The sequence below is a fragment of the Sporobolomyces salmoneus genome, assembly GCF_050403485.1.
Source record: "Sporobolomyces salmoneus JCM6883 DNA, S_salmoneus_JCM6883_v1_ctg9, whole genome shotgun sequence".
In the NCBI taxonomy this organism is placed as follows: domain Eukaryota; kingdom Fungi; phylum Basidiomycota; class Microbotryomycetes; order Sporidiobolales; family Sporidiobolaceae; genus Sporobolomyces; species Sporobolomyces salmoneus.
The window spans coordinates 385,531-404,362 of record NW_027481154.1 but is presented as its reverse complement, the minus strand read 5'-3'; the positions used below and the strand labels follow the sequence as shown (position 1 = coordinate 404,362).

Below are 18,832 nucleotides of genomic sequence, written 5' to 3'. Positions count from 1 at the left end.
GGAGAAGCCAGTCACATAACTGTTGAGGTACGTCTCTCGAATCACCAATTCTTCAAGAACCTCGGTGACTTTAGTGTTTGAAACCGAGTCGCAGAAACGATACAAATCGAAGCTTTGCTTATCGTCGAGCGTTCCGAAGAGACCTCAGCGCAATGATTGCGTTTTAGTCGAGCTTGGCTCGATAAGCCTTGGCGACACTAAAATTAAATTCCTTTCGTTTTCGTGTTTCGATAGAGGAACACGTTTTTCGCAATCATTCGATTCGCACACGAGAAACTGAAACAACGAGCGCTGACGACCTCCATCATCGTGCAACACAGGTACTGTAACTCAATGTAGAATACGTCCAGCTCGTCGAACACACACGAACGAGCCATCGAAGTCGAGTCGTGAAGAAAAGTGACTTGGCGACGCCGGTCGAAATCGCAAACTTTGTTCCAAGGGAATTTTCTCGAAGAGTTTAGACTGGCTCGATATGCCCGTGTGTATGTGTGCGCGCAAGGAAGAGGAAAGAAGCCATACAAGAGGTTGAACGATCGTCAAGGGAAACGAGGAAATGAGGAGGCGGTGCTTCGAGATGAACGAAGCGGACGAGAGTAAAGCTTTCAAAGTAAACTAGACGAGCCTTCCCTCCCCTTTCCTTTCGTTCGATGGTGTATAATTCTATCGCAGCACGCTAGCCTCGTCTTGACGAAACCTTTCCCCCCCCTCTCCTCCTCTCGTCCCCCGCCCGCCGCTCTCGACAACTTTCGAACTCGATAAGAACCTTTCAGCAGCATCCCCTTTCGACTTCTTCTCTCCCTCACTCACTTCATCCCAAGTCTCGATCAAACTCTCGCCTATCGACTCATTGCGACCTAGGAACTCACAAACGGAAGCGAGATTCTTCAAGCATGCCTCTATTCACTCTCGGACATCCTTCGCTCGACGCCGTTTCGCAGAAAGCTCTCCAACTACCAATCATCAATCCTTTCGACAGACATGGTCGTATCTTGTGAGTCACTGTCTCTACTTTCTCGATAGGAGTCGCGGTTCGAGGGTCGAACGAGGGGGGAAAAAGAACCGACGTGGAATCTCGAGCCCCTTTTCGCTTCGTCGTCCGCGGATCTCTCCGACCAACGACGACGACGACGACGACCGTGGGCAGCGACACTGTTCGACGAACGTGACGCTTCTACGAACACCCGAGCTTGTTCAGAAGAAGGAGCTGGATTACTGACTCTTTCGCTCTCTCTTTTCGAATCGACGCTAGTTTCTTCGCTTGGCTCTCATTCCTCCTCTCGTTCCTTTCATGGTACTCTCTACCGCCACTCCTCAATGTCACGATCAAGAAGGACATGAACCTCACGGACGGTCAAGTCGCAAACTCGAACATCATCGCCGGAGTTGCGTCTCTTCTCGTTCGACTCGTTGCTGGTCCTCTTTGCGATCGATTCGGTCCTGTGAGGTTCCCCTTCTTCCGGTTCTTCCCGATGATGCCTCAAGCTGACGAAACCTCCCTCTCTGCCTCGCTTGACAGCGTTACGTCCTCGTCGCCACTCTTTGGTTATCGGCTCTACCTTGCGGTCTAGCAGGTACCGCCATGAGTGTAAACGGTCTATATGCCATCCGATTCTTCATGGGTGAGCACACAGTCGCTGTACACGAGCCATGGCAAATAGCGCTGACTCGTCGATTATATTTCGAAAAACAGGTATCGCCGGTGCCGCCTTCGTTCCTTGTCAATGTCTCATGGCCGCCTGGTTCGACAAACAAGTTATCGGTACTGCGAGCGCGTTCGCTGCTGGTTGGGGTGACTCGGGGGTTGGAAGTGAGTCCTCCTTTCGACCGATTCCATCTCACGATCAGAGCTAACTTCTCGCTGTCTTCAGTTACCTTCTTCGTGATGCCGGCGATCTTCAACTCGCTCGTCAGTAGTCACGGTCACGACGAACGTGTCGCTTGGCGTCTCTCGTTCATCGTCCCTTGCGTCCTCCTCCTCGCTTGCGGAGCGCTCGTGCTCATCTTCAACGAAGACACTCCTACCGGACCCTGGGCGACTCGCAACCTCGACTCTCGTAACATTCGTCGTGGATCCGGGACTCTCTCAAACATTCGATCGACGAATTCTTCCCTGACCGTTTTCGGACCTTTCCAACCTGGATCGGGCGTCAAACACATCAAGTCGATGCCTTCGTCGTCTGATCTCGAGAAGGGTGCCTCGTCCGTCGCAGTCACTCGTCGAGGATCCGAAGCAACCATGCTAGACGAATACGACACGGCTCCTCCTCAATCTCAACCGGCTCAATCGTTCGGAAGTGGACTCAAAGATCTCGCCTGCATGCAAACGTTCATGCTCGCCGCTGGGTACTTTGCGACGTTCGGTACCTGTCTCACGGTCAACTCGATACTCGTTTCTTGGTACATCAACAAGTTTGGATGGGATCAAACTCGAGCTGGAAATTGGGCTGCGATGTGAGCTAAATCTCTTTTTCCTCTCTTTGACACGAGCTCATCATCCTCTGCTCTCTAGGTTCGGTTTACTCAACATCGTCGCTCGTCCTGTTGGAGGTATCATGGGAGACGTTCTCTACCGAAGACTCGATGAACGAAGAGGACTCCTCGCGAAGAAATGTAAGCGATCTTCTCTCTTTTGTTCTCTCCTTCGGCGTTACTGACTTTTTACTCCCTCCTTAGTCTGGCTATCGTCACTCTGCGTCTTGGGAGGAATTCTCGCCTTGTTGACGGGCCTTCTCGACCTGAACCCCGCTCCTTCTTTCATCGCACTCGTTTCGGTCCTCGCGTTCGTCGTCGAAGCTGGTAATGGTGCATGCTGTGAGTCTCGTCTATCTCTTCTCTTCCGATCGTCGCAGTGATCTGACTCGTGTTCGATCTCTTTCCTCAGATGCTCTCCTTCCTCACGTAAACCCTCATATCAACGGTCTCATGGGTGGAGTCGTCGGAGGCTCCGGTAACCTCGGTGGTATCATCTTCAGCACGATCGCACGATTCGCAACTACGCCTCAAACCGTCTGGATCATCGGAATCTTTGGAATCTCGATCGGTTCAATCATCTCTTTCATCAACCCTTCCGTATCGTCGACTTCATCATCGAAACGTCTCTCTCCTCAAACAACTTTCGTTAACTAGATATATAACTCTCTCTCGCCTCTCTAGAAGGAGAAAAGAGGCTGAGCCTCCCTCCCTCCCTTGTCTCTCGCTCCCTCGTTGTGTTTTTCTCGGTGATCTCTTTCAAGTATAGACAAAAGTAGTACCCTCCCTTCCCTTACTCCCTCCTCCGCTCCCTCTGAACGACAACCCTCCCTCCCTACCTTACCCTTTTCTGTAGACATTACGTACATATGTTGTTTTCACTATTCGAACCACCCTTAGATATTTTGTTTCTTACTACCTACGATTCTCTCCTTGAAAAGTCTCTCTCTCCTTGCAGTACCATTTTACGAATCAGTGCCCTTTCTCTTTCCTAGGTCTCCATTTCATTGTCCGACGAGAGAGACGATTGGGAGACATGACTGATGTACCCGACCGAGGAGAAACACGTTCTTTTCGATCGACAGGGCCAAAGCTCGAATTTGCGAAGCTAGGAATGATCCTCGCCCTCTCTCGACCAACTAGTGCCATCTCCTCCAGTCAATCTCACTATCTCTCGGCCTCAGCGGTGGCGAATCGACACAGAGAAACTGACAAAACTTGCTTTGGATTTCGTATTCACATTTTTTCCTTCTTTCTGTCTTTCTTTCTTTCTTCATTCTTCCTTTTTCACTACAGACCCAATCACCAAAGAGCAAAAGCACAGAGAACTGATCAAGCGACGACGACGTTGAAAGCGTTTAATCGAGTTTGTAGGTGAGTTTTTGAGCGCGGTTCTATTATCGTAAATCATCAAAAGTGTCAGTCACTCTTACTCTCCCTCCTTCAGGAAGACCAACAGAGAGAGAGAGAGGGGGGAGTTTTACCTTTCCAGCTTTCAAGTAATCCAAACCCTCATTGATCCCGTTCAAACCACCGTCCCTCGAAAGGAGAGGGTTAGACTTGAGTTTACCCGAACCCATCAATTCGGGCATTTCATTCGCGAGCCATTCTTCAATCGCTTTCTTGTCTTCTGGCATCGCCGGGAAATCACGCCACATGTAGAATGGACGTCCGAGTACGGTATCTGTACGTGAAGACCCCGTTACACTTATCAGTTTCCTCCTTAGAGTACCGAGAGAGGGGTGAAACGAGGGTTGACATACAGACGAGAGTAGCTTCAACTTCAACTCCACCGAATTCGTTGAGTCCTTCATCGTCGACGGGGAGGAGAGTAATGATTTTCCCTTTTCCCGATTTGAACGATTTCGCCATTTGCGAAGTCGTACCGTGTTCAGAGATGCAATCGAATCCGATAGAGAGGGAGGGGTAATCGGAAGCGATCTTCTTGGGAGTTTCAGCGTCAGAGTCTAGAGAGTCATCAGTCGAAATCATTCTATTAGTAACTTGCCCGTTGCGACACCGAGAGAAGGGAGAGGGATACTGACAGTCGTAGGTCGAATCGACACCGAGCGATTTGAGTAAAGGCCAATTCTTTTCACTCGAAGTCGCCAAAACCTTGTATCCACTCAACTTTAACAACTGAACGGCATACATTCCAACCGAACTCGTTCCACCCCAAACGAGGACCGGGATCTCTTGATCCTTGACGGGGTTCGAAGGAGGTTGTAATTTGTGTCTCAAGTAGAGAGCTTGAACCGCAGTCAAAGGTGCGATTCCACCGGAAGCGGCGGCTTCTTCCCAAGAAACCGAGGAGGGGACTTTCCAGACGAGCGTAGATTGCGCTTTCACGTATTGGGCGAAAGATCCTTCGTCGGGTTTACGACCTCCGTGAACGAATCCGGCGACTCGATCCCCTTCTTTGACATTGGTAACTCCGGAACCGACGGACTCGACAGTGCCGGCGAAATCACAACCGAGGAGAGCGCCGGGAGGGGAAACGGCATCGCGGTGCTACAGAATACAAGAGGTAGAGGGTTTCGGAGATAGGAGTGGAGTGGAATTTCGGAGATGAGGGGATGAGGTAAGCGGGGAATCCAAACCAAGTCACTCAAGGGAGAGGGAGCAGCGTACCTTCCAATCAGTAGGGTTCAAAGCAACTGCATGGTTCTACTCGCAAGCATCCCCAGTCAGTAAAGAAAGAGAGAGATGAGGAAGAGATTGAGATGAGACTGACCTTGAGGACGATTTCTTCAGTACCAGGTTGAGGTTTCTCGACTTCCTTGACTTGAGTTTTACCTTTTTCGATAACTACTACGGCTTGCATGATTTGGATTGATTGATTGATTGAGAGATTCGAGTGAGAGGTGGAGGTAAGAGAGAGAGGGAGTTCTTTCTCCTTCCCTCATCACCCAGCTTCTCCAATGTCAACCTCAATACCTTGCGAAGACTGCCAACCCCCTTCTACTGCGCCCGAGACTGCACCTCCCGCTCCCGCTGCAACTCAAGACCCGCTCTTGGATCCTTCAACTTTTATTCCCCCTCTCCTCTCCGACTCTTCTCCCGATTCAGAAACACCTAGAGTAGTAATCGAATTCTGTGATCGATGTCGTGTGAGCCTCCCTTCCCCTCTCTCCCCTCCCATCTCTCGAAATTCCTATCGCTTATCTTTCTTCGTCTCGGATAGTGGTTGCATCGCGCAACCTGGACTCAAACCGAGTTATTCCTAACCTTCCCCCCTCCGATCCCACCTCTCTCCTCCGCGGAAGGCACCGAACCAACCCCCGCAGCGACAGCGACTTCAGGAGGTTTAAAAGCGATTACTTTGATCCCTCGAAACTCTCCCGAAACAGGTGGGAGGTTCAGGGTTTGGTTACTACGGCCTCGGACACCCACACCAACAGCAACAGCAACAGGAAGCTTGGAGGAAGGAAAGGATGACGAAAAGGAGAAGAATTGGAGAGGATGGGAATTGGTGTGGGATCGGAAAATTGAGGGAGGGTTCCCAGAGATGAAGGTACTCGTAAGCCTATCGCTCTTCTATCACTCTCTCGAAGCGCACGGGAAGGGAGGAAAGTGCAAGTGACTGACGGGAGTTGGGGGGAGATGGACTTGTAGAAACAAAGAATTCGGAATTTGATTGCTCCGAAACAGGATTTGGGGCATAGCGATAAACCTGGGAAGACTCAGTAATGGAGGAGTACATCGTGTGTCGGTATTGTAGAAGAATGGGAATGCGGAGCTGGTCTTTGCGAGAGTAGGGAAATGGAAAAACTTGAATAGTTGCATCTTGCGAAATGTCGCCTCTTCTCTTCAATCGTTGGCCGTCTCGGCTTTCTCTTCCTCGTAGCTACTGTAGCCGTCGCGCGTGGAAGCACTTTGACGAGAGGAGAGATTTGAAACTCAGATCGCTTGCTCGCGAGGAGCTCGGCTTTCTTCCCCCTTCCCTTCTCTCCACTTCTCTCGCTCCCTCTCAACTACGCCTCTTGTCAATTCAGAATAACGGCTTACTACTCGGGTCAACCAACACACGCTTCAGCTCTCTACCGTCTCAAGTTACAGATATGTCCTTGAATTTCGCTCCCTGTGCGTCCCCTTCCTCACTCCCGTTCGCGCTCCCGCTAACTCGAAGTCATGGTTATCGATAGATTCTGATCCTCCGGACCATCCCTCCTCGTCGACGCGCAAACCTCTCCCCTCTACATCTCAACCCCCTGTCGCTTCCTCCAGCTCTTCCGCTCCCTCCCTCTCAACCTATTCCTATTCCTATCAAGACGGAGCTCCGATTTCTTCCCTCTCCTCCTCCTCAGCACACGGGAACTCTTTCTCTTCCCATCCCTCTTCCCATCCCTCTTCCTCGAATCAAGCTTTCGGCTCATCATCAGGGTTCAATCCTTCTTCGAGTGGTAATGGGAGTGGGATGGAAACGACCTTGAACGTTAGATTGGCAGTATTGGGAGCGTTAGCATGGGCGTTGGGACCGTTTGGAGCGGTGGGACTACTGGTGGGGGAGGTGGAGAATGACTGGGTTCGGTACCAGAGTTATCAAGTCAGTTTACACCATCTTTGCTCTCTCTTTCATCTATCGGGAGGGAAGAAGGGGGCCTACAGTATTGAGAGAGTATAGCGAAGAAAGGAGCAGCGAGGAATGAGGCTGGTCGTTGTTGGAGAAGCTTCAAAATGCTCGACTCGCAGTTTTTCGATTTCGCACGACTTTTTCTCCGTACTGACCCTCCCTGACGTGTGACAGTCTATCCTCCTCTGTATCACTCTCACCCTGATTCACTTCCTAACCTCTTTCATCCTCTGGTCCTTCGTTCAAAAGCTCCTCTTCGTGTTCGATATAGCGATTCTCGCGATCCTTTCGTGCGTCCTTCCCTCTACACTCTGACTTCTTTGGCCACACACTGACTGAGTGTGAAGGGTCGGGCGTACTAGACTGAGAGCGTATGCGGATGCCGATACGTTGGATAGGTATCGATTACCTCTGATTGGGACACTCGCGGAAAGTTGGGTACAGGCGGAATGAAAAAGAGAGGAGAGGGGAAGTTGTTGTATCGCTCTACGAGTCTCCGTGTATTACTATCGATTCAACATAAAGTGGACGAGGTCCTGTTCCTCTCTGTTGCGACGGTTTTCTTCAGACCCGTTCGAACTTTTGTGCGAAATTACCGTCAGTCAGCTTTTGATGACCGCTTTTGATGACCGAAAAAAACACGCGTTCTCTTCGGCAACGTCGTCGGTGCTCCGACTGAGGTTCGATCCCCTCTCCTCGGCATTCAAGATTCCCCTTGGCTTCCCTCCTCTCCTCTCCCACCCTCTCGATGCCTCCCTCATCATCGACGCGAATACACCCACAAGCTCCACCTCGTAAACGTCTCTCAATCCTCCTCATCTCCTTCGCCCTCTTCATCTTCCACCTCGTTCTCTCTTCGAAATTCTCCCAGTTCTCGAATTCGCTCGTCAACGTATTGGACGATAACGATGATGATGGAGATAATAACAACTCATTACGCGCTGGCGCAGGAGGAGAACTGGGACACCTGGGGAGTTTGTATGGAGTCGTGACTCTGCTAGGGATCGCGAGAGTAAGCCTTTAGTCTTATCTTCTGTTGGAATGCTGAAGAATGTGGAGCTGATTGAGGTGGGGTGAGCGTAGTTATGGTCACTCTGTTCGGCGTTTATTGCTCTGATAGGAATCTACTCAATCTACAAAGTACCCTGCCTTCCTCTCTCTCCTCTCTAGCAAGCTCCGGACTGACACTGTCTCTCTCTGATCCAGTCGAATCTCTCTTTGTTGCGACTCTTCACTCTAAACACTTTCCTCTCGATCGCCCTAGACTTGTTCCTCCTTCTTCTCTCTCTCCTACTCCTATCTTTCACTTCTTCCTCCGGTCATTCCATCTCTACAACTCTCTGTCAAACCCTCTCAAACCAGAACAATCCTCACCAATCCGTCTCCTCGTGGAGTTGGACTCTCCCCGACTTGCTCGGACTCTCCCTAGAACAATGCGAAGAGAAATTCCAAGATGGTGTCGTTTTGACTTCTCTCTTGGTCGCGATTACGTTAGTTGAAGGAGTCAGAGGGGTTTGTGGGATTAAACTACTGGGGTATTATACGGGATTAGCGAAAGGCGCAACGAAAGGAGGGGGAAGGAGAGGAGGAGGAGGAGAGTATGAAACGGTACCGATGATGGACGGTTCGATCCCGAGGAGAGGGAGTGGATCGAGTAGTAGAAGAGGTTCATTGAGAGTAGACATTACGGGGATTGGATCAAGGGAAGGAGGGAATGGGAGGTATCATGATTCACCGGAAGAGGATGAAGGAGGAGGGGAAATCAGTTTGGGAAAAACGAAATCGAGGACGAGGGAACATTCTGGATCAGGATCGAGTAAAAGAGGAAACAATAGGGAGGATCAGAGGATACTCGTCTTGCCGAGAGCGGTCGAGACCAGGGCAGAGGAGGAGGGAGAAACTGAATTGTTGGATTTGAAGCCGACGACGAATTCCGGTCGAACGAGTTTCCCTCCCCATCCCTCTACGACGACAAAGGGGTCAGAGGAGAGGAAGAAGATTCTAGTGTATCAACCTGTACGTTCCAAAAGTCCTTCTCTCCAAACGATTCTGATTCTAACCTTCCTCCATTTCGACGTTCAGGTGATGATGACTATCGAAGAAGCCCGTCATTTCGGAGCCTCCGAAGTTCAACTCTCTTCCTCCTCTAAACCATCTCCTTGTCGAACCCGTTCTCTCTCCCATCAAAACAATCCTCCTCCACATCAATCACCTCGATCCCCAAGCAAATCACGCTCAGATCGTCGTTCTCGTTCCTCTACGATCACTCCCTCGAGTCTCGTTAAACCCTCTCCTTCGTCTTCATCGCGAGGGAACCCTTTAACGTTAAACACTTCGAATCGATCCGTGTCCGCACCTCATCCCGTTCCTCCTCCTCCTCCCTCTCCTTCTCCCTCGACGGCTTCCTCGTCTAGAACGGCAAGACAAGATTCGGAAGAGTTATTGACGCCAAAGGGGGACGAGTCTGGTATGGGGTTCGCGGGGATTTTGTTGAGAGGGGAATTCGAGGTCGATTCGTTAGCGTTGGCGAAGGGGGATAAGAAGAGAGCTTAGTTTGGGGGTTCCTTTGTACTGGTTGCCTGTGTTGTTGTTGATTACTACGAGTTGATGATGTGAATAGTCAAACGGTTTGGAATGACTCGCGCGAGAGAGTCAACTACTTGAGCCGCGAAACTTTGTTGCGAAATCTTCGCTCCTCATTTCTCTCTTGCAGACAGTTCTGCTCCGAGCGCTTCTCGTCACCTTTCACGCTAGTCAATGCCCTCAAACTCGCTAGATACCTCCATTTCCCGGCCGCCGATTCCCTCAACTTCATCTCCCGAGCCCAACTCTTCTCCTCCGTCCCTGTCCCCGAGCTTTTCCGTCCAGCTCTGTGTCACACCGGAAGAGAGGGAAAGATGTATGAAGATTAGGCATCAGGTCTGTCCGTCTTCCTCTTCCTCCCTCCTCTTTGGAGGATTCGGCGCTCCCCACTACCCCGAATGAGAGGTGTGGTTCTGACTGTGGCTTGCGATGGTCGGTCGAGATGTATGATAGGTATTCTGCGTGGAACAGGGGTACGATCCGGCGATTGAAGTGGACGAGTGAGCCACTCTCCCTTTTCGCAGATTCGTTCACTCGAATGCCTCAGGAGCTGACTCTTCGAAACAATCGTGATTCGGTAGGAAAGATCCACAAAGTGATCATTTCCTCCTAACAGAACTGAAACCCGACGGTTCAATTGAAGACGTCGGAACATTACGGTGGTAAATTTCAAAGGTTTTCTTTTTCCTTCGAAGTTCTTTCGCACTCCTCTGACTCACTTTCTCCGCTCTGTTGCTCTAGTTACGCCTCTCCACCCTCACTCCTCAAACTCGGTCGATTCGCCATTCACTCCCACTACCGCGGTACCGGAGCCGGACGCTACCTCGAAAACTCGTTCATTTCCCACTTGCGAACTCGTCAACCTTCTCCTTGTTGTGAGATCGTTACGAAGAAGAAACGAGAAGTGAAGGTGGTTGCTTGGAGTCAGTGTGTCGCGAGAGGGTTTTATAGGAGGTGTGGATGGGAAGAGGAGGGGGAAGTGTTTATTGAGGTGAGTCGGAAAGAACTTCCTCGACCGGGGTTTGAGGAGGAAGGAGACGGAAGACTGACGAGGTTTGAGATGGAGCGATATGGGTAGGAAGGACAACCTCATATAAAGATTATGAAAACGATAGAGCTCGATCCGGAATCGTGATCTCCTCTGAAGTTTCGATGATCTTCGCTAAAGACACGCTCTCTCGGGATGCGATAAGACGGGTAGAGTGAGGACATAGATGTGGAGAATGCAGTGTTACATGGGTTACTGAATGCCTAGTGTGAATATCGACAGATATAAGGTTCGAAACGATGGGAGTAAAGAGACAATGAAAACGAGCTACACGGAAAGAATGAAAAGATGCATACTACCAAGACGAGTAACAAGAGGAGGGAGTGGAAAGAGAGAAGTCATCCCGCTCAATGACCTTTCTCTTTCAGCATTGCGAGTCCCGCGTTACTTCTCAACACCGCCATATTCTATTTCTCCGTACCCAGTCAGACATCAGGATCCATACAAAGAGCTCAGAGGAAGAAGAGAGAGAGTGGGACTGACCTGTAAACTAACTTTTCCTTTCCCTTTCTTCGTACTAACTTCGAGACTTTTCCCACTCATGACGATTTCGAATTGTTCTCGTGCTTTCGACCATTCTTTCTTTGATTCGAACAGGCGTCCGAGCTCATAGTCTGAAGCGAGAGAAGAATACGATCAGCTCTCTCGTGAGATGTCGATATTCTGGCGACGTGAGAGTGAGAGAAACTTACGAGTGAACCAGATCAAGTGATGATCATGGCTGATATCTTTCCCGTGTTTCAACACGTTGCTATCATCAAGCGAACGAGAGTGCGTCAATTTTACGAAAAAGCGAGACACGGAGACTCGAGAGCTCGAACTCACTTGAAGGAGATAAGAGCTTGTTCATCAGCTTCTTCTATCGGGATTTGAGATTTATCGGGACGAGTAATGGCGTAAGGTTCAGGGTGGGCAATGAAACGAAGGATGACTCCTCGGAGGAAATGAGCGAGGCAGTAATCTGCGAAATCGACGAACTCAATCAGCAATCGTGAAAGAGCAAGAAAGCTGGAAAGACTGACCATCCCAGTACTCGTCAGGCCCTTGTCCGTACGAATTCGGTTCCTTGACCGCATGCAACTCCGCCAGAACGTGGGAAACCTGATCGAGGTGTCTCTCGAACAAGACATACCTCGGACTCAACCCCAAACAATTGAGTACATACGCGAGCTCGACTCCAGGTAACGTGAGTCGGTTCCCTTGAGAGACGAATTTGCGGGCTCGACGAGCGACGAATTTTTCGAGAGGGATAGATTTACCCGCGATTCGTTGCATGAGGTCGGGGACTCGTTTCATGATATCGTTCGCTTGGTCGAGTTCTTCTCCTTCTTCGTAGAGAGTCGTCGCTTTCGCGTAGGCGTAGATAGCCTGAATGACGTCTTTCGTGAGTGATCCGAGAAAGAGAGACAAGAGTGCGAATGGGACGACTCACCTTTGACCAGTTTGACTCTTTCGATAAGAGGTTAAAGCATTGATAACCCTTTTCCCAATTCGCCATCGCAAACGAAACGAGCCCGAGATCCCTGTCAATCCTTAACCGAGTGATCAGGTTCTGGGCTTCATCCTTGCCTGAATTAAAGAGAGACTGACCAGTAGCAGATGTGTCCTAGTTGAATGTATTCGCGTTGAGCTTGAATCGCCAAGTGGAACGATTTTGCGGCTTCGTCGAGTTGAGTCTCGGTCGAATGAAGACGACCCGCGAAATAGAGGAAGAAGATTCTGCAGCAACGGAAGTCAGCTCGAGACTGTGGAGAAAGACTGGGAGAGGCTTACCCAGTCGGATAACGTTCGAGGTTGTAATGGAGAATGTTTCCAGCGGTTGGGACGTCGACTCCTCCGACCCTGAGAGTAAGAAGAGGGGTCAGCACGTTTGAGATTGAGGGAATCACGAAGAAAGAGACTCACGGTAAGAAATTCGAGATGACTAGATGATGCATCAAGAGGACCATGTCGCAAATCGGTTTCCGAATCCCTTCTTTCGCCGGATCTTTATTCGGGTCCTTCTTTCCCGCTTCCCATCCTCCCGCCGCCATCAACGTCGAAAGTGCCCACTCACGATCTCCCGAGAATCCAAACACCGACATGATCTTGAGTACGGTCGAAGGGAGGAGAGACAAGATGAGACTGATCATTCCGTTTCCGAGTCGAACTCCCGAGCGGAAATCTTCGTCGATCGAGGGATCTTCAGTTCCTTCTCCGTGGTAGGCGGCATCGGCAGCTTCGACGTAGTGGGCGAGAGTTCGGTAAATCGCGTAGGCGTTTCGCATGTTGAGGGCTTCTTTCAGGAATGCGATGAAATCTCCTGAATAAATGATACCCAAGACAGCCTGAACACCGCACGAAGAAGCATCAGCCGTTGTCGGAAGAACAAGGGATACTCTTTCGACGCGCTCACCTTGAGTAAAGTACATTCAGCGAAAATGAGCTCGGCGTGTCGTTGAACGAGAGTCATCGAGCGAATGCTGTTCACCGACGTCGAACCTTTCGCGATACTTCCAACTCGTTCGAAGAGACCGTGATCCTTCTTTCGGAGGAGCTGGGTGATGTGAATTGAATCTCGACAACATTGAATCGCCGCTTCGAGGTCTTCAGGTTCGAACGTCGCGAGGGATTTAATCACTTGAATGAGCGAGTAGCCGACACTATAGTATAGTCGGTGGTCGCAAGCTGCTAAGCAGATATCTTCGGCTTCGATCATTCGAGATGACAAGAACAGATGCCTGACGGAGAGGAAACGTCAGGCAAGGCCTATAGGACAGAGGAAAGTAGGCGCTTACATGGCTTTCCACACGACTGCGATATCTTCCTTGACATCCGCCTCTGTCAAAGCGACGTCCTGGGCTGTCAATTGTGCTAGAGGTTTCCCAAGTTTGCTTCTCGTTTGAACATTTTCCTCCATCTTGTCCTGTGCAATTTTCGCTGCTTTGCTCATCGGTCCAGTACGCTTCTTTCCTCCTGCCGTCGATGCACTGCTCGATCTCCTTCCCGGTCGAGGGCGTACTTTCTCGTTCTCTGCGACCAAAACTTCCTCTGGAGAATCTTCGGGTCCCTCTTTCGCTTCTTCGAATTCGTTCGAAGAGTCGTCTCCCTCTGCATCGCTATCCGAGATGTCCCCATCGTTCTTCCCATTAACTGCTGCTGCTCCGATCGAACCTTGGGAGGAAGACCGGCGAAGCGAAGGAGGCCGTTTCGCTGTCTCTTGATCGCTCGGTCCAGTCGAGGCGAGAGTAGATGATCTTCTCACGGGTTTCGGGGATCCATTCGCGGCGTCTGGAGGCAAGGAGAGGATGCGAGAGTTGGGGGAAGCGGAATTGATGGGAAAGTTAAGATCTGATGCCTTGACCTTCTTGGACGATGCCCTGGACAGCGTGGAAAGGTTAGTTACGGTGCTGATGAGCTCCTAGAGGTGGTTTGGCTCACTGAGAAGCGCTCGTAGAGGTGGTCGAAGCCGAAGAGGGGAGACTAGAGACTTCGCTCGAGGTTTCCGACTGGCTTGATCTGGAGGAGCGTCGGAAGAGTCCCATCGTGTTCTGTATTCTGGGCGAGGGGTGTCGTGTGAGAGAGCGAGTGGGAGAAGGTGCGCACTCGGCCCCGCTTTTTGAGAATCTTCAGAATTCGCCGGCTACGGCGACAAAGTCGAAACACCCAAGTTCAGTCGACTTGGAGCTGATCGTGTGCCCCCGACTTTCCTCACACTATGCAGCGAAGTCGGGACCGAAATTGGGTTCATAGCTCGAAGACGAGTCCTGCAGAAGAAGCAATTTACGAAAGAAGCTGTGACCTCTCGACTCCGATTGCGTGCAGTCGGTGCTGAATGCGCTGAGGCGTAATATAAGGCACTACAGAGCTACGAGGGAAGGAGGAAACCGCTTTATACGGTCCCTGACGACCACGAGACGCCGAAAAGAATCTGTTTCGTCGCGAACTTGCGAGAAAAGTCAGCTCAACTCGACTTGAGTCTGACTTGCGTGTCTCGTTCACGGCATTGACAGCCCTGCTAGCATTATTTCGGCTGGTGGGAGAGCGAATGCCGAAGCTGCTGACACTGAATCACTGATACCAAGAGATTGAAAACGGCCAAAGCGCTCAAAACCTCCGTTGCTGCTTTGACTCACGGAAGCCAGTCCTCCGTCGATCAGTCGACTACGAAGTATCAGGTCAGCTAGGTCCAAGTTCTTCGCTACCACGAGTTGAACAGTTCGTTTTCCCGGTCTCTTGAGCTTGGTTTTCAACTTTTCGCCCTCGACCTCCTGATTCTTAGCTGGTCCGTCGACGTCGATCCGTACCTTTTCGCTTCTTTTCTCCCATGCTGTCTGGCCCTCTCGTGACCTCCGAGTCGGAGGTACCGGGAGCGTGAGTGAGTGAGAAGAAACGACGTCGAAACTTCCTCCTCTTGCGGAACTCGACAAACGCCTCTAGAACGTTTCGGATACTTAAGCGAGGAAGTGGTGCGGAAGACTTGCCGGTGTAAAACTTCGCAAATCTGCCGCATTCTATGCGCATGGACGATGCTCAAAGGCAACCTTTCTCTCGGACTTTCGCGTGCACGTTTCGGAGAGCGTTGAGACTCTATCATGGTGGCGTGCGTAGAAGCTCGCTGTACACGAGAGAGCCGGGAAAGACGCTCAAGTACGCGTTACTTCTCTGGCAATTTTCCCTGCCTCAGAGAAGCGTAGGAAGTGTGATCCATGTCAGTCTTGCGGTTCAGAAAATGAGAGAGAGACAGCAAGGAAATTACCACGCGAGCGACGAACTAGCCTCAAAGTTTGAGAGAACCTCCTCCCTTCCTCCGACTCTGACACGCTCTGCTCTATCCTCGACTGCCGCCCACGGGATCCTTATCCACGGCCCTGTAGTCGACTCGCGACCCTCCCTCTCCGTGTCACCCGTCCTTCGTTTGAGAACCTTCATCTAAAGCGAGTTAATCTATCCCTCTCCGTTGTCGGAACAAATCGAGAGATAGCTGACCTCTGTCTGTACTCAGGTGGACTAGCGATCAGACCCTCATCCAACCTCTACCCGAGTGCTCCCGACCCACTTCCCTCTCAACTCCTCTTCCTCTTTCAACTCATCTCCATCTTCCCCCTGCACGAACCCACCTCAATCACCGAACTTGAACGCACGGCTCTCCTCTCTCGCTATACCTCTTCGATTGTCCGCAGTTTCGAAAGAGAGCGTGGCTGCTCGTACCTCTCTCTCTCTCAGCACTCGAACCCCGTCCTTTCTCCCACCCCGTCGCTTTCCCTCTTTGTCTCTTCGATCAACCTCCCGCCCACCTGAGAACCTTCTCTCGCCCTTCCTCCTCTTCTCGACGACTCCATAGACAGACCCAGAGACCATGTCCGCTCAATCGAGATCAGCAGAGGCGCGAACTCGACAGCAACAAAGCAGTCATATGTAAGGACCTCTCCTCTCCTCGTGAAGTGGCTCCTTCAGTTGACCGTCTCTTGAAACACTAGGCTCAAGACTGGACGTCGAGGCAACCCCTTCTGCAAGGTTCGCCTTTTCGTATTCTCCCGTCTTTGTTCAAGTGCACTGAACAACGCTCTCTTTACAGGATACCCACGACCTCTTCGCTACTCTTATGGTCTCGTTAGATCTGTCAGATCGAACTCGCTTCTTCCGCACTTATCCGGACGCGTTCACGACCGACGATGCAGCAGCGAATCTCGCCTCCCTCCGATTCTCCCAGTCGAATCGAACGACAGACCCCAACGACCCTCAGCGTATCGTCACTACGACTACGACGACGACTTTCTCGATGTCGAGGGATATCGCAAAGGGAATCTGTCAACATTTCATGGACGCTCGACTGATCGAAAACGCTACCGATCCAACTTCTCTCAACTTTAAAGATCGAGGAATTTATCAAATCACGCCAAAAGGTCTTCACATCCTCGAACGGTTCATTACGAAGAATGGAATCTCGGCAGATCATCTCATCCCAGTTTTCACGACTCAACCGATTTGTATGAAACTCCTTCACCTCGAACGTCGACAATCGGACGACGAAATTCATATTTCTCGGTCAGTGATCGAAGTCGTCTTCAGGAGGTTCGCAGGAGGTCGACACCCGAATTACGTTTCGGATCAACACGAAGGGAGATCAGGTAGCATCACTCGACCATTCCTCGAAAACGTCAAATACCCGGATGGATTCGATAGAGGGAACGGGTGTGAACTGCAGGATGTGACGGAGAAAACGAAAGCGGGAGGAGTCGTCGTTACGAAGCAAGTCTTTTCGTCGACAGGAGCGGTCGATTGGTTACTCGATTACGCGACTTGTTGTTGTCGCGAGGAAGCTGGCGAACTCATGGCTCACATGGTTCGATACAATCTCGTCGTTCTCTACGCGGATCGATCGAGAACGGGGGACAGAGTCACGATCTCGGAAGTGGTTGGAACGACGGGTCAAGCGGCGGAATATCGACATGGACCGAGGGTGTTGTACCGGATCTCGGAGGAAGGACAGAGAATCGCGATGGGTCACGGAGAGGGACTGTCAACTCGAAGCGTCGACGGAAAGGTATCGTCGGATGTAGGAGGAGGAGGAGGAGGACGAGATTCGGCAAGTCTCGCAGGAAGAGACGACGACGCTAAATCCGCCCTAAGCTCGATCGAACAACCCACGAACGCTCACTCGACAAACCCGACCCCTCTCGCCGATGGAGCCGCAGTCAGCAACATCGAAGGTTCAATCGTCGGAAGGAAGGGAATGGCGGACTTGTTCAAATCTGGTCTCAACGATAATTCAGCTTCGACGGCATGGAACAAGGATCAACATTCGACGACGACTCGACTACGAGCGATCCTCGACGACCCTCAACTTCGCAGCTTGTTCCGAGATTTCCTTCGCGCGAACTACTGTGACGAAAACCTCGGATTCTGGATCGAAGTGAGCGATTTCCGACGTCGGTTCTCGACGACTTCTTCGGCTGTTGGAGCTTCGACGAAACGTAAACAAGGGACGACAGCTTCGAACGCGATGGAAACTCATCAACAGAACCTCGTCGCCGCGGCTCTTCACATTTACAATAATTACCTCGCTCCCCTGTCTCCGAACGAACTCAACATCGATCACAACCTTCGAGCCGATGTCGTCAACTATGTCAATCGATGTCTCGCTGAAGTCGGCGCAAAGAGCTCAGGGTCGACAGATCTCGAGGCGCAAGAAGCAGTTCCTCCCCTGAGGGCGACTCAGGTTCAAACTCTTCTTCGTCAGTACGAACGGATACAGGAGCACATTTTCCGTTTGCTCGCAACGGATCAAGTACCTCGGTTCATTCGGTGAGTAACTCTTCATTCTTTGACATTTCAATCATCTACTGATCCCTCAATTTCTGCTGCTAGCACTGAGCCATTCCTCACTCTCATGGAACCTGAATCACTCGCCGCCGCTGCCTCGACTACCTCGCTTGCCTCAACAAACACGGCTCCCTCACCGGTGAACCTACCTTCTGCCTCTTCGACTCCCCCTCCACCCTCTGCTTCCAAAACAGCGAACAACTCCTCGACAACATCATAACCTCTCAGCCGCTGACTCTATCTCGCTCTCTTTCGTTTCAATCATTTCGCATCACCATCTTTTCCCCCTTCGCAATTTTGTCTTCCTTCGCTCTCATTCCGCCCATTTGTTCAACAGGCTTTGTCGTCGTCGTGGTCGCATTCACTCCTCCTCTCTCTCTCTGTACTCCTTCCTCTCATCCATCCAGCGCCGATTCTCTCGAGATTTCTACCTCCCTCAATCGCGCTCAAATTCCTCTCTCTCTCTCTCTCGCTCTCTCACTTACCCCCCTCTCGCGCTTCCCTCCCAAACGTCGTTCGTTACTGTCGACGAGATATCCAGTCACTTTCTTGCTTATCCCCCCTCGCTCTCTCGCTTCTCTGCCGCCATCTTTTTCTCATAGGTTTTTTCTTCGTTTTCAAAGGTTTTTTATTCCCCTCTCCAGCTTTTCCCTCGTTGTGTTTTATTGTTTTTTTCGTTCCTACTTCTCTCCAATGGTCTTCACCTGGTTTCTCCTTCTATCTTACCAAAGCTCCATCGCGCGAGCGCTCTAGCTCTCTCTTACTCTTCGAACTCGTCAACTGTAGGGTTTCTCTGCATTGCAAATGCCTCGATTCACGTGCGTCTCAACCCCGGTCGAGGTGAGTACAGT

The 18,832-nt window shown here is 51.0% G+C and overlaps 8 protein-coding genes across 8 annotated transcripts; 6 read left to right on the top strand and 2 right to left on the bottom strand.

Annotated features, from left to right (window-relative positions):
- Positions 1-893: 893 nt before the first annotated feature.
- Positions 894-3,129, top strand: JCM6883_005251 (uncharacterized protein; the record flags this gene model as incomplete). The annotated part of the gene is made up of 8 exons (XM_076630373.1): positions 894-994; positions 1,253-1,442; positions 1,520-1,622; positions 1,694-1,810; positions 1,872-2,454; positions 2,513-2,613; positions 2,677-2,814; positions 2,885-3,129. 8 exons carry the CDS (start codon positions 894-896, stop codon positions 3,127-3,129), a joined length of 1,578 nt encoding a protein of 525 aa, XP_076489765.1.
- A 701-nt stretch (positions 3,130-3,830) lies between these two features.
- On the bottom strand, positions 3,831-5,296 carry JCM6883_005250 (zinc-binding alcohol dehydrogenase family protein; the record flags this gene model as incomplete). Its single annotated transcript, XM_076630372.1, has 6 exons — positions 3,831-3,866; positions 3,957-4,156; positions 4,236-4,439; positions 4,518-4,983; positions 5,104-5,139; positions 5,207-5,296. The coding sequence occupies 6 exons, from the start codon at positions 5,294-5,296 to the stop codon at positions 3,831-3,833; spliced, it is 1,032 nt and encodes a 343-aa protein (XP_076489764.1).
- A 97-nt stretch (positions 5,297-5,393) lies between these two features.
- JCM6883_005249 (SelT/SelW/SelH family protein) lies at positions 5,394-6,162 on the top strand (the record flags this gene model as incomplete). Its single annotated transcript, XM_076630371.1, has 3 exons — positions 5,394-5,582; positions 5,657-5,992; positions 6,088-6,162. 3 exons carry the CDS (start codon positions 5,394-5,396, stop codon positions 6,160-6,162), a joined length of 600 nt encoding a protein of 199 aa, XP_076489763.1.
- A 371-nt stretch (positions 6,163-6,533) lies between these two features.
- Positions 6,534-7,498, top strand: JCM6883_005248 (uncharacterized protein; the record flags this gene model as incomplete). Its single annotated transcript, XM_076630370.1, has 4 exons — positions 6,534-6,555; positions 6,618-7,018; positions 7,220-7,335; positions 7,408-7,498. The coding sequence occupies 4 exons, from the start codon at positions 6,534-6,536 to the stop codon at positions 7,496-7,498; spliced, it is 630 nt and encodes a 209-aa protein (XP_076489762.1).
- A 295-nt stretch (positions 7,499-7,793) lies between these two features.
- On the top strand, positions 7,794-9,598 carry JCM6883_005247 (uncharacterized protein; the record flags this gene model as incomplete). Its single annotated transcript, XM_076630369.1, has 4 exons — positions 7,794-8,057; positions 8,129-8,185; positions 8,252-9,061; positions 9,128-9,598. The coding sequence occupies 4 exons, from the start codon at positions 7,794-7,796 to the stop codon at positions 9,596-9,598; spliced, it is 1,602 nt and encodes a 533-aa protein (XP_076489761.1).
- Positions 9,599-9,802: 204 nt separating this feature from the next.
- Positions 9,803-10,763, top strand: JCM6883_005246 (GNAT family N-acetyltransferase; the record flags this gene model as incomplete). The annotated part of the gene is made up of 5 exons (XM_076630368.1): positions 9,803-9,964; positions 10,082-10,128; positions 10,210-10,290; positions 10,370-10,619; positions 10,707-10,763. 5 exons carry the CDS (start codon positions 9,803-9,805, stop codon positions 10,761-10,763), a joined length of 597 nt encoding a protein of 198 aa, XP_076489760.1.
- Positions 10,764-11,023: 260 nt separating this feature from the next.
- JCM6883_005245 (uncharacterized protein) lies at positions 11,024-14,200 on the bottom strand (the record flags this gene model as incomplete). Its single annotated transcript, XM_076630367.1, has 12 exons — positions 11,024-11,083; positions 11,160-11,290; positions 11,369-11,427; positions 11,502-11,637; positions 11,699-12,044; positions 12,109-12,199; positions 12,267-12,395; positions 12,450-12,518; positions 12,582-13,003; positions 13,072-13,396; positions 13,454-14,035; positions 14,097-14,200. 12 exons carry the CDS (start codon positions 14,198-14,200, stop codon positions 11,024-11,026), a joined length of 2,454 nt encoding a protein of 817 aa, XP_076489759.1.
- Positions 14,201-16,014: 1,814 nt separating this feature from the next.
- On the top strand, positions 16,015-18,201 carry SST2 (GTPase-activating protein SST2; the record flags this gene model as incomplete). The annotated part of the gene is made up of 4 exons (XM_076630366.1): positions 16,015-16,073; positions 16,136-16,172; positions 16,234-17,963; positions 18,027-18,201. The coding sequence occupies 4 exons, from the start codon at positions 16,015-16,017 to the stop codon at positions 18,199-18,201; spliced, it is 2,001 nt and encodes a 666-aa protein (XP_076489758.1).
- Positions 18,202-18,832: the final 631 nt, after the last annotated feature.